The 13,988-nt window shown below is 41.5% G+C and overlaps 1 protein-coding gene across 1 annotated transcript; it reads right to left on the reverse strand.

Annotated features, from left to right (window-relative positions):
- Positions 1-5,655: 5,655 nt before the first annotated feature.
- hmgb2a (high mobility group box 2a) lies at positions 5,656-10,781 on the reverse strand. Its single transcript, XM_072257655.1, has 5 exons — positions 10,676-10,781; positions 8,372-8,534; positions 8,145-8,287; positions 7,890-8,064; positions 5,656-6,275 (listed from the first exon to the last, which is right to left on the reverse strand). Exons 2-5 carry the CDS (start codon positions 8,519-8,521, stop codon positions 6,099-6,101), a joined length of 645 nt encoding a protein of 214 aa, XP_072113756.1. The 5' UTR covers positions 8,522-8,534; positions 10,676-10,781; the 3' UTR covers positions 5,656-6,098.
- Between the last annotated feature and the right edge of the window lie 3,207 nt (positions 10,782-13,988).

Here is a 13,988-nt window from a genome sequence, read left to right on the forward strand (position 1 = left end):
TGGATAGACTGGAGATGAGAGGTGAGATTATATAAAACCATGAGGGGAAGATATAAGGTGGTTAGCCACAGTCTTTTCCCAATTTAGGAGGTAGAGACCAAAGGAGTCACAAGGGTGGGAGGTCCATGTGAATCTGGAAGTGAGACCCAAAAGTCAAAATTGAAATCGGTGTCCTGCAGTAAAATTTGAAGGTGGAGGCCCAATGTCTGTGAGTCTGAGAATTAGGGGACAAGAACTGGAGCCCAGCGATGACCTATCTAGGGGTTGGAGGCCTGACTGGATGTGGGAGAGGATGAGTAGGTTGTAGGGATGGGGAAATGGCTTGTGTTGCTGTGGTTACTTTGTTGCCAATGTTCTGTTGTTGTTGTCACTTGTGCTGTTCTACTGAATATTGTGGGCGTGCTATGCCAGCACTGGAATGTACGGCAATATTTGTGGGCTGCCCCCAGCACATCCTTGCGTGTGCTGGTTATTAATGCAAGCAATGCATTTCACTGTACATGTGATAAAATAAATCTGAATCTAAAAGCTAAAGGACGTAGATTTAAGGTGAGAAGGGAGTAATTTAAAGGGAACCTGAGGGGTAAATTATTCACACAGCGAGTTTCTGCCAGAGGAAGCTGTAGAATTGGCAACAATTACAATGTTTGAAAGACATGTGGACAGGTACATGGATAGGAAAGGTTTAGACAATATTGTCCAAATGCAGCAAATGGGATCAGGCCAAGTAGGCAACATTGTTAGCAGATGAGCTGGGCCAAATGGCCTGTTGCAGTGCTCTATAAACCTATAACTCTATGTACATAGTTGAATGCTGAGGTCTCTGTTCTACAGCACTCTGCAGGGCCTTGCCCTGCTTTATCTTCCCAAAATGCAACACTTCACACTTGTCCAAATTCAAATCCACCTGACATTCCTTGATCTACTCTCCCAGTACATCTAGGTCCTATTATAACCTAGACAACCTTCTTCTTTGTCTATTATACAATCAATTTTGATGTTATCCACTAATCTACTACTTGGAAGAGCAGACTCAATGGGCTGAATGGCCTAATTCTGCTCCTACGTATTAAGTCTACACTCTTGTCCGTACTGTCAATATGGATCACAAATAATTCTTCACTATTCAAATGCATGTGCTGTATAGCCTGGAGGCAGGCTATTCAGTCCATCAAGCTACTGCTGGCTCTTTTGGTCTAATTTTACCCCAGCACCTGACTCTCTTCACATGTACTGCACATCACATCTCAAGTGTGCCTGAAAATTGCTATTAAATCATTTTCCACCTACACAACTTTACCTTTCAAACAGTGCACACTGGAGTACAGTGACTCAAGCTTTAAAAATTCTACACTGAAAATATTATGCACACCAACAAATGGAACCAGAAAAAGGAACTTAAAACCACAGCATAAAAAAAAGTCACATGTCTGGAAATTCAATTGCAAAATTCTGTTTTGAACATAGAACATTACAGCATATACAGACCGTTTGGCTCATGATGTTGTGCCGATCTTTAAATCAACCCTAAGATCAACCTAATCCTTCCCTCCTCCATAGCAGTCCATTCATCTATCATCCATGTATCTATCTAAGAGTTTCTTAAATGTCCCTAACATATCTGTCAATACCAGTGGTACCACACACCCAAACAATTTGTGTAAAAAAATTACCTCTGACATTTCCCTTATACTTTCCTCCAATCATCATAAAAATATACCAACCACCCCCGCCCCCCCCGGCTGCCCGCTCGATCTAATCCTCTTATCGTCTTGTACACATCTATCAAGTCACCTCTCATTCTTCTTCACGCCAAAGAAAAAAGCCCTAGCTCACTCAATCTATCCTTCATAAGACATGCTCACTAATCCAGGCAACATCCAAGTAAATGTCCTCTGCACCTTATGTAAAGTTTTCATATCCCTCCTATAATGAGGCAACTAGATCAAACGCAATATTCCAAGTGTGATCTAACCAAGGTATAAAGGAGTTGCAACATTACTTTGTGGCTCGTTAACTCAATCCCCTGACTAATGAAGACCAACACACGATAAGCCTTCTTAGCAGGCCTATCAACTTGCGCAGCAAATTTGAGGGATCTATGGACATAGACTACTAATCCTGCTATTAACCCTGTATTCTGCCTTCAAATTTGATTTTCCAAAGTAAATCACTTCACACTTTTCTGAGTTGAACTCCATCTGCCACTTCTCAGCCCAGCTCTGCATCCTATCAATATCCATTGTAATCTTTGACAACCTTCTACACCATCCAGAAATTTAATTTTTTTTTTGTTTTGTGAGTGAAATGTAATAAAGACTATTTCCGTGCAACATACACAAAATGCTGGAGGAACAAGTTGGATTCCCAGCATCCACACATTTTCCCTTTCTCGTGCTAAGACTAGTTTCGGGTCTTTTTGAATTACTTGGAAAATACAGTTGAGCCTGCACTGTTGTAAATAACTCTTATGATTCTGATATTAAGGCTGCACAGTTTACATCATTCTTTATGCAACAGCTCCTTCGGAACTTTGCACAGGAATGGGACCATGTTGCCCTATGGCTGACTATCATTGTGTTTTTCTAGGACAACATGGGTCTTGACAGCACAATGTTGGATGAGAAAGCCTTCATGTAAATAGGCACGAAGTGCTAGAGGAACCCAGCAGGTCAGTAGAGGAAATGGACAGTGGAGGTTTCAGGCTGAGACTCTTCATCAGTCCTAATGAAGAGCCTTGGTCCAAAACGTCAACTGCTCATTTTCCTCCATAGATGCTGCTTGATTTGGTGAGTTCCTTCAGCATTTGGTGTGCATTAGATTTACAGCATCTACAGAATCCCTTGTTCCTTCATGTCAATACTTACTTAACACCATTTCCAAACCACTGCCCTGCAACACTCATCAGCTAACTTTCTAACCATGCCACCTATGCAGATTCTCAATCAAATCATGAATATAGATTACAAACAACAGGGTACCCAATATAGAATCCTGCAGCACGTCACTGGTCACAGGTCTCCATTTGAGAAACCCGCCACTACCACCCGCCGCCCCTACCAACAATTAATTTTGTATCCAATGGGCTAGCTCCCATGTGATCTAATCCTCCAGACCAGTCAACCATGTGGATATTGTCAAATACCTTGCTGAAATCCAAGTAGACAATGACTACTGCTTTTCCCTCATCATTCCTCTTGCTCACCTTCAGGAGAGGTCTGCTGTTCTTCCAGTCTTTTACCCTGCCCCTCAGCTAATTGTTTTTATTCCTTTTCTTGGATCAGGCTAAGAATCTGAATCAGGTTTATTATCATGAATGTGAAATCTGTTGTTTCATGGCAGGAGTGCAGTGCAAAGACATAAAATTGCTATTATTTCAAAATAAAAGGATGAGAAGGCAGTGGTTTTGAGTTTATGGATCATTGAGAAATCTGATGACAGAAGAAGCTATTCCAAAAGTGTTGAGTGTGGGTCTTCAAGATGCTGCACCTTCTCATTGATGGTAGTAAAAAGAAGAGGGCATATCCTGGATGGTGAGGGTTCTTACCACCTCTTGAAGATGTCGTCAGTGGTGGGAAGTGCTGTACCCATCATGGAACTGGCAATGTCTAAAACCCTCTGCAGCTTCCTGCAATCCAGTGCATTGGAGCTTCCATACCAGACTGGGATGCAACTAGTCAGAATGCTATCAGACCTACAGTACATCTACATAAATTTGCAAGTCTTTGGTAATATATGAAATCTCATGAAACTTCTGAAACCACTTGCTTGCTTTCAAGTCGTTATTGTGTCAATGCGTTGGGCACAGGATAGATCCTCCCAGATATTGACACCCCAGAACATGAAACTGTTTACTGTTTCCACTACTCCATGAGGACTAGTGGATGTTCTCCCAAACTTGTCCGTCCTGAAGTCACAATCAATTCTTTAGTCTTGCTGATGTTGTCATGGCACCTCTCAACTGTCCAATCCATCTCACTCCTGTACACCTTGTTGTTGGAATCCAAGATATTACCAACAATGGCATCATTCAGGCTGTACCTATCTGCAGTTATGAGAGTACAGTAGCATTTTTTTTTAAGATTAGCTTTAGGTGTTTCCATGATTCTAGCATCAACATTGCATGCCCACAACTTAATAAACCTTACTAACCCTTATGTTTTTGGAATGAGGGAGGCAACTTGAGCACCCCGAGATCAGTTGCAGGTTTGACTTCGTAAGACATTGGATCTCCAGGTAAATCTATAGCTTATGACTCAGTAACAACTAGATTGTCCTCTTTGGGACAGAGTCCTCAACGCACTTTCTAATACAAGTCTGTGATGGTAGTGACATGCTCATCTAGGCTGGCAGGTTGTCTTTGAACGAACTAGTCTACCAACTCAAAGCAACCATGTGTAAACTCACGTGCTTCCTCAGACCAGTACTGTACAGCTTTCTGTTCTGGTTTATCCCCATTTCTGTTTGTATGCATGCAGGGACTGGAAGCATACAACTGGTCTGATTTACCAAAGTCTGGGCAGGAGATGGTTGGGTATGTATCTTTAATAGTTGTATAGAAATGGTCAAGTACTTGGGCCCCCTAGTGGGACAAAAGGCATGTTCATAGTATTGTGGTATCACACTCTTTTAAGTTGGCCTGTTTGAAGTTACCAGTAGCGATAAATAGGACCTCAATTTGCATTGAGGTAGTGAACCACCACAGATTTCCACACGTTGCCACATCGAATGCTCCTTCCTCCCACCCAACAGACTGCCTGTGCAATTCATGCTCAATTCCATGTACTTCAGTCACCTTTATAGGGCTCACACCACAGCACTGAGTCCTGACATATTCCCAACCCTTTCATTCCCAAGTCCCCAACATTCAGGACCTACCTCACAATTCTGGCCTTGGGAACAGGGCCAGGCACCTCAAATTTCAGTCCCAAGAACATTTGGACACAATGCAACAATGAACAAAATGGTCATTGGTCCTTCCATCTACACCAAATGAGAAAAATGAACAGGTCCAAATTTTGCATCGGTACTCAGTCAGAAACTTTAAAGTTAGAGCTGTGCTGCCTCAACTCCAGAAACTTGAAGTAGATCCCAAACCACCACCAAATTGTACACATCTACCACTTTCATTTGTGGAATTTAGTATCACTGCCAACAGAAAGGTTAATGCCCATTCCACAAGACAAGGTACCTGCCATTAGATTCTCAGCTTAAGGTGTTAGACAACCCCAGTATAGGCTCTTCTGTCCACAACATTGTGCCAATCTTTCAACCTACTCCAAAATCACTTCCCACACAGCCCTCCAACTTTGCTTTCATCTTTAAAATGTACCCAATGGATCTGCCACTACCACTTCGCACTGTTTAAAAAAACCTGACAATAGAACATAGTGACCCCATTTTTGTTGCTGCCTGAGATAATCTACTCAACCAGCATCAGATTGTAATAAAAAGTCAAAGTCCTGCTATTGTATTAGAAAGAATATACTTAACTCCAAACACCAAGCACAATGTTCCAGCATGAAAGTAAAGACGTACACACAGGAAATCTTCAACTCTCTGGTCAGGAATGCCTCATTTGCACGGTTGCTATTATATCCCTGATACTTCAGATGATTTATTCTCGACATTAAAATCTGAATGTGAAACCACAAGTTATTGTTTCAGTTTTATTAAAAAAGTATTGATTCTTATCATGATCTAACCATGAGAAGTTAGCAATCACATGTAGTGACGGAAGATCTACAAAGAAAAATTGGCAAAAAAATTGGTATTAACTGCATGACAAAGAAAAATTTCTACTTTTGTCATTGAAAATTTTCACACAAAACATTAAATAGGCAATAACATTCCATGACTCTGGAGTCCCTTTCTTCTTGAAAGGCAGTGCCTTAAAAAAAAAATCAGCTACTTACAATTAAAACAATACAGGGCCTGGCTACCAAGTGTAAAAATACAACACTAACTATACACAGTTTTGTACAGTTTCTTTACACCTAAGCCATTGATCCAAATTACAAATGAGTTCACATTTCCTGTCCTCGCAAAGAAAAATAGATCAAGCTTAGACAAAGATTTTTTTTTACATCTGTTGCTATTTAATCATCATCCTCGTCATCATCTTCTTCCTCTTCTTCCTCCTCCTCTTCCTCTTCCTCCTCTTCATCGTCCTCCTCCTCTTCCTCCTCCTTCTTCTTCTTCGCAGCCTGAGCTGGTTTGGCAGCAGGCTTCTTACTAGCATCGTTCTTGCATTTGGCACGATATGCTGCAACTTCCTAAAAGGCAGATTTAAACAGTAAAAAGTTATGTTTCAATCACAATTCACTGAAGTACTAATTGAAATGAAAAACATAGCAATGAAAATACACTCTTTAGCTAAGTTTAAAGATAAAGCCCTGGGGGAATTTGGCTTGTGTCAATTACAACCCCCAAAACATTCAAACCAACCTATTTCCTCTCGTACACTTAGAACTACTTAAAAAACATCTGTTTTGTAAAGCTTTCTCTTGTACCAATGTGTACCTTATTATTTTCTAGCAATCTGTAGACAACTCCAATTTTTTTCACTTCACTGAGATACTGAATCTCCAGTTTGTGTTTGGAGCACACAGACAGCATCAGTGTGTTTGTTCCTGAAGGATGGATGTAATTGTTAACTCCACACTCAGTAATTCTGATCAGATCAATTCTTTCCAGAAAAGTTCAACTTTGCTGAAGTACTTACTAGTTAGAAGCTGCTGCTGTTTCTACGTGTTCTCTCCATTCTTTAAATAGATTCTACAAATGTTTGCATTTCCCGAGTTAATAACTGACTTTGCTTACAATCCAGATGCTGTCCCAAATACACCTCCATTGGCTAATCTTCGTCAACAGCCCCCAATTACAGATTCCTTACACGAGGAAAAGATTTAAATATTTTTCCTCATGTAACAAATCTACACTCTCTATTGCATGCATAAGATGGAAAAAGGCTGATTACTGCGAAGCAGCAAAGACCAAACAAACATCAATAACACATTGGAACACAAAGTAGTACATAGTATAACTGAAGGTGGTGTTTGGGATTACTTTAAAATTAAGCTTAGTAGAAAAGATGAAGAACTGAAAACCAATATGGAATGAATACAAATGTATAACACTCAGTGGTCAGGTACCTCTTCCACTTAATAAAATGGCCAGTGTACAGTATGTTCATGGTCTTCTGCACTTTAATGTTGTAACATGTGGTTATTTGAGTTAGTCACTTTTCTGTCATCTTAAAACTAATCTAGCCACTCTCCTCTGACCTCTCTTATTAACAACACGTTTTCAACCACAGAACTGCCCACCACCCAACTGGATGTTTTTTTTGCTTTTCCCACCATTCTGTAAGCTCTAGAGTCTTGCGTTTCCCCAAATATTTTTATGCCATGGAGACTTACCATTAACCCAGGGAACCCCTGCTCTAGGCTATGTATAAAAATCCCAGATCAGTAGTTTCTGAGATACTCAAACTACCTCAAATCACATTTCTTCTCCATTCTGATGTTTGGTCATAACAACTGAACCTGGTGACCATGTCTACATGCTTTTATGCATTGAGTTGCTGCCACATGATCCGCTGATTGGATATTTGAATTGAAGAGATGTACAGGTGTAAAAATTCAGTGGCCACTGAGTGTGTATTAATGAGGATGAAAACATGAGCTTAACGGAATCCAAAGGTCCTATAACAAGCTCACTAATTCAAAGGTGATGAGAGATTAAGCAAATGTACAATACTATTCTCCATCCTCCCCATCACAAAATAAATTTTAACTTTTGAGAATAGATCTTCATTATACTCACAAAACTTTACAAAGTCAAGACAATAAATGGAAGCAACAGGTCGTCATATAATTAAAACTTACCTTTTCATACTTCTCCTTTAATTTGGATGCCTTTTGCTCATATGTCTGCTTATCCTTGGGTTGCACTGTGGACCACATCTCTCCCAGTTTCTTTGCAACATCACCAATGGACATCCCAGGGGATTCACTCTTTATCTTTGGACGTTTGTCAGAGCAGAAAATGAAAAATGCTGACCTGCAAGAACAAGCACATTATTGAAAAAAGAACTCCACTTAGAAAAGCATTTCCTCAAGCACCTAAATGAAAATACATACGGTGGTCTCTTGGGAGCATTTGGATCCTTCTTCTTCTTCTTGTCCCCCTTTTGAGGAACATAGTTCTTCATCTCCCGATCGTAACGGGCCCTGTCATTCTTGGCCAGGTCTTCAAACTTTGCCTTCTCTTTGCTTGACATGGTCTAAAAAGAAAACGATTTAATTCATTGCAAATACACAGAAAAATTTGGAAGGATATTTTTTTAAAAAAGTGTAAAATACCTCACCTTCCATCTTTCAGAACATTTCTTTGAAAACTCTGCAAAGTTGACACTGGCTTCCGGATGTTTCTTCTTGTGCTCCTCACGACAAGTCTGCACAAAATAGGCATACGAGGACATTTTGCCCCGAGGCTTATTCGGATCTTTTCTAACCATGATTGGTTTGTATCTACAATACGAAATAAAAGTATTCAGCCACCCATAGTGAAATCGGTATTTCGCGATGAGATGCAAATAAAAAAAAATTCCTTTTCGTAAACTCTTAAGTCACCAACTACAGCGTAAAGTACAACGGAGTTCGCAACCTCGGGCATCTTCGGTGCTTCTCAGTTAGCTGCCTACCTTTAGCAGTTGGAAACCATTGAAATACATTAGTACAATGCAATCAGTAATACTGAATGACCATGTAATGTTCAAGTTTTGGGCGAGGGATGAAACCATTGACAAGTTGCTTTCCAACTACAATTTTCGTAGCTGAGGATCACAAGTTGAAGCCAAAGTTTACTTTGGGAAATGGGTTTGAGTTTGGGGGGTTTTTTTTAGCTCACAATAAAGGGTACTGATCCTTGTGGACACTTTAAATTCAGATCATTACTTAAAAAACACTTAAGAGCTTGACTGCTCCAGCACAGACACCGTGAGTCAAAAGCCCTCTGTGGCGTAAACAACTATGCTTCCTGTTGCCGCCACCATAGGTCCCATTAAAAACAAAAAAAGACAAGAAAACAGTTGCTGTCTTGAGAGTTGTGAAAATGCTGGTGCGCCTTTCACTTAACATACAATGGTTAGCATTGTTTGCCATGTTCGCCCAACTGTCTACCGTTAAGTCCGCTTTACTTTCTGCTCAACTTTAAATGCTGCCTCTTACGTTATACTGGTCAGCAAGGGGAAAAATCCGGCAAAAAGACTCAAAACGCTCAAGATTTTCACATAGAGATTAAATAATGAAAATATTGTTTGGAAATCAGTGTTTCATTCATATGTAACGCATTAATCAGACTGAAAAGGGTTGTTCACATTCATCTAATGATTTTAAAAACAAAGTCTTTTCGGTTTGAGTATACTTAAAATAACAATGAAAATACTCAGACCTTCCGTTCATGAAGCATACTGCCTTTTTAGAAACGTAACGCAATTAAAACCCATTACATTCCGGGAGGTATAAAAATCTTTCTTGTAAACAAAAGTAGTGCTAACTCATCAAACTTGAAGATAGAACAACGTATTCTTTGCAAAACTGAACGGTTATTAACTTTCGATGCATTTTGTTAAACAAGCAAAATCTATTGCGTGGGTTTACAAGTTACGTTTAATGAAGACTACTTACACATCAAGTTTAAATAAAAAGCCAATATAAATTCTTGTCGAAATCTAGCTAAATCGAGTGTTTTAAAGTGAACATGCTATTCACACACAAATTCAAATTAATTTGTTCAAGAACTTTTCCTAAGATTGGATTCCCCATTTATTGAAAAAGCACAAATTTTATATATAAATACAGAAAAAAACGCAGTAACAGGGAGAACAGTTGAGCATTAAAAAGGACTGAAAAAGCAAAAGGATAAAGAAAACAGAAGGAAAAGGGCGGGCTGTAACAGATGTAGGAGCTGCCTGCCAGTACAGCCACCTCCATTTTACAGACACACACACAATACAGCAAGCAGATGGAGTAGCATAGGGAGCAGACTTTATACCAGAGCTGAATTCAACCAGCGAGTAACTGCATGCAATTTTCAAATCAGTTTGCAAAATGACTAGACTGGCACATATTATTTTAACCTCGTTTATTTCTTAAAGAAAAGAAAAACAGGTCAGCAACTACTGCGCACTTTGCATTATCGAAGCTTTGAGAAACCCAGAGGCGGCCATTTCCCAGAGAAAGGAACACACACACGCACCACCTTTCCATCACTTTGCCCCTTTCCAACTCCGGCTTACAGTTCGCATAATCTCACATCAAGACATTATATTAATTCGCAACAACAGAATATATATATATGTGTGTGTGTGTGTGTTTTTTTTTAAAAAAAGCTTCGCGCGCATTTTCTCCACTATAAAAATATACAGTTTATTAACAAAAATCCACGTTTCGCAGATTCACTTAGTTGAAACAAATAATTTGCAAATAAAACAAAATTTAATGTACTTTTTAAAAAAAATAGTTACTTCCTCGAACGTTCTTTTCGTCAAAAATAGAGAAAATCGATCAAAAGGGGTTGGGAAAGAGGCAAAAAGCTCAGCAGAATTTTTTAAGTAAATAAAATATCCCGCGCACACACTCCGTACAGCGATATACATAGGGATACCTACCAGGCTCACACTACACAAGGCGTCAATAGACTACAAAGCTACACAGGGCGCTGGTTCTCACTATGATACGCTTCACCCTAACTTCATTACGTTTCCTTCCCCCAACGCCGTCAATCACGGCGTCTGCCCAGCGCCGATTGGTCGGGAGCCCGGCCCAGAGGCGGGCTGGAGGAGATTCTTTGCAGCTCCATTGGCCCTCGCCCCTTCCAGCCAGCAGGTTAGTCTGCGCTTCACGCCGTTTCTCAATCCCGCCGACTTCACCTCCCTCGGTCATCCCCCCCGCCCCATTCTGCTACGGGATGTCCCAGTTTGAATCGCAGGCGGTCGCGTCTGATTGGCCCGTCTCGCCGGCAAGCGCCTCGCGCAAAATTCGAAAGTCGGGAGGTTTGGACACCGATTGGTCGGCGTGTGGAGGGGTCACGCCCATCTATTCAGTTGAGGGCGTGACGTGTTTGTTTTTGAAAAAAAAACGGTCGGAGGCGACGCTCGAGCGCGGCAGCGGAGACAAAAGGGAGGGTTCCGTGGGTTCAAGGGCACTGCTAACGTTGGACAGGCCCGAGTGCAGTCTAAACGTAGCTAATAGAGGGGAAAAAATACCTAGCCGTAACCCCGCGGGTTACATTTATGCAGCTATTGTATTCACTCGCGTTAACCAGTTGTTTTCCTTCACTTTGGGGAGGGGTTGGTTTGTTTATTATCAACTCCTTTCAGGACGTCCCCCGAAGCGCCTTCACAGCCAATAACAAGTAGTTTCTGAGGCGCAGCAAGCTCTGTTGGAGGAGGAGACGAGGCGCCAAATATGTAGAGCAAGTTCTCGCGGGCTGAGGGAAGAGCTTGCCTAGCTGGAATAAACCAGTCTGTACTCTGGAGCTCTGCCATTTCTCGCTGCCGGCATCTTTTAAACTTCCATAATTTACGTCCTGTGGCAAGATCCGTCTTTTGTGTTGCAACTGACTTTTGCTCTCTCTTCCACGGATATCTCCTACCCTATTGAGGATTTTCGACACTGTCACTGTAAAACTTTTTTAAATGCTGCAAACCTCTCTTTGCAGGAGACAAGATTTTGAGTAAGTTACTTTGCATCAGAACTGAGAAAAGTTAAACATGAAATGGAGACAGACTACAGATGTTGGGATTTGGAGCAACAAACGAAAATGTTGGAAGACCTCAGCTCAACTCATCAAGCTGAGTTCCCCCAGTACACAGTTGAATTAAATGGTTGAATTCAATTGATTTTATTTCTTACATCCTTCACATACATGAGGAGAAAAAATCTTCGTTATGCCTCTGTCTGAATGTGCAATCGTAGTCATTTATAATAAACAGAACAGTCAATATAAAGTTAATCAGTCTGATGGCCCGGTGGAAGAAACTGTCCCGCAGCCTGTTCGTCCTGGCTTTTATGCTGTGGTACTGTTTCCCAGATGGTAGCAGCTGGAATAGATTGTGCTGGGGTGACTTGGGTCTCCAGTGATCCTGCGGGTCCTTTTTCCACACTTGTCTTTGTAAATGTCCTGAATCATGGGAAGTTCACATCTACAGATGCGCTGAGCTGTCCGCACCACTGCAGAATCCTGTGATTAAGGGAGGTACAGTCCCCATACCAGGCAGTAATGGGCTTGCAGAGAAGAGGTTGATGGTGGATGCCAAGAGAGACCGAATGATGTGATGGTTGTGCTGACTAAAGATGGTGAATAGAAACATAGAAAATAGGTGCAGGAGTAGGCCATTCGGCCCTTCGAGCCTGCACTGCCATTTATTATGATCATGGCTGATCATCCAACTCAGAACCCCGCCCCAGCCTTCCCTCCATACCCCCTGATCCCCGTAGCCACAAGGGCCATATCTAACTCCCTCTTAAATATAGCCAATGTACTGGCCTCAACTGTTTCCTGTGGCAGAGAATTCCACAGATTCACCACTCTCTGTGTGAAGAAGTTTCTCCTAATCTCGGTACTAAAAGGCTTCCCCTCTATCCTCAAACTGTGGCCCCTCGTTCTGGACTTCCCCAACATCGGGAACAATCTTCCTGCATCTAGCCTGTCCAATCCCTTTAGGATCTTATACGTTTCAATCAGATCCCCCATCAATCTTCTAAATTCCAATGAGTACAAGCCCAGTTCATCCAGTCTTTCTTCATATGAAAGTCCTGCCATCCCAGGAATCAATCTGGTGAACCTTCTTTGTACTCCCTCTATGGCAAGGATGTCTTTCCTCAGATTAGGGGACCAAAACTGCACACAATACTCCAGGTGTGGTCTCACCAAGGCCTTGTACAACTGCAGTAGTACCTCCCTGCTCCTGTGCTCGAATCCTCTCGCTATAAATGCCAGCATACCATTCGCCTTTTTCACCGCCTGCTGTACCTGCATGCCCACTTTCAATGACTGGTGTATAATGACACCCAGGTCTCATTGCACCTCCCCTTTTCCTAATTGGCCACCATTCAGATAATAATCTGTTTTCCTATTTTTGCCACCAAAGTGGATAACTTCACATTTATCCACATTAAATTGCATCTGCCATGAATTTGCCCACTCATCCAACCCTGCATCCTCTTAGCATCCTCCTCACAGCTAACACTGCCATCCAGCTTCGTGTCATCCGCAAACTTGGAGATGCTGCATTTAATTCCCTCATCCAAGTCATTAATATATATTGTAAACAACTGGGGTCCCAGCACTGAGCCTTGTGGTACCCCACTAGTCACCGCCTGCCATTCTGAAAAGGTCCCGTTTATTCCCACTCTTTGCTTCCTGTCTGCTAACCAACTCTCCACCCACACCAATACCTTACCCTCAATACTGTGTGCTTTAATCAATGATTGGATTGATCTGCTTTATTTGTTACACGTGCATTGAGACCTACAGCCATTTTTGAGTCAACAACCAACACAGTTTGAGGATTGTGCTGGGGGCATCCACAAGTGTCACCATGCTTCTGTTGCCAACATAGCCTACAAATCACTAACACTAACTGTATATCTTTGGACTGGGAGGAAACCAGAGCACCTGGAGGAAGTCCACGTAGTCACAGGGAGAATGTACAGGACGTGGCAGGAATTGAACCCCGAACTCTGGCACTGTAAAGTGACTGTGCTAGCGGTTACGCTACTGTGCTGCCCCATGTTATTAAATGTAGTTCAGTTACATATGATGTACATAGGTAAATGAAAACAAAAAGGGGTGAAAACAAACGTGGAGGCATTCTGGGTAAAGCAGCATCTGTGGGAGAAAGGAACTAAACATTTCAGGTTAAAATCATGAATTAAGACAGATACAATACAAAAAATATTGGAATGGTTAAGTTTACT

The sequence above is a fragment of the Mobula birostris genome, chromosome 5 (genome assembly GCF_030028105.1).
Source record: "Mobula birostris isolate sMobBir1 chromosome 5, sMobBir1.hap1, whole genome shotgun sequence".
Taxonomy (NCBI): Eukaryota; Metazoa; Chordata; class Chondrichthyes; order Myliobatiformes; family Myliobatidae; genus Mobula; species Mobula birostris.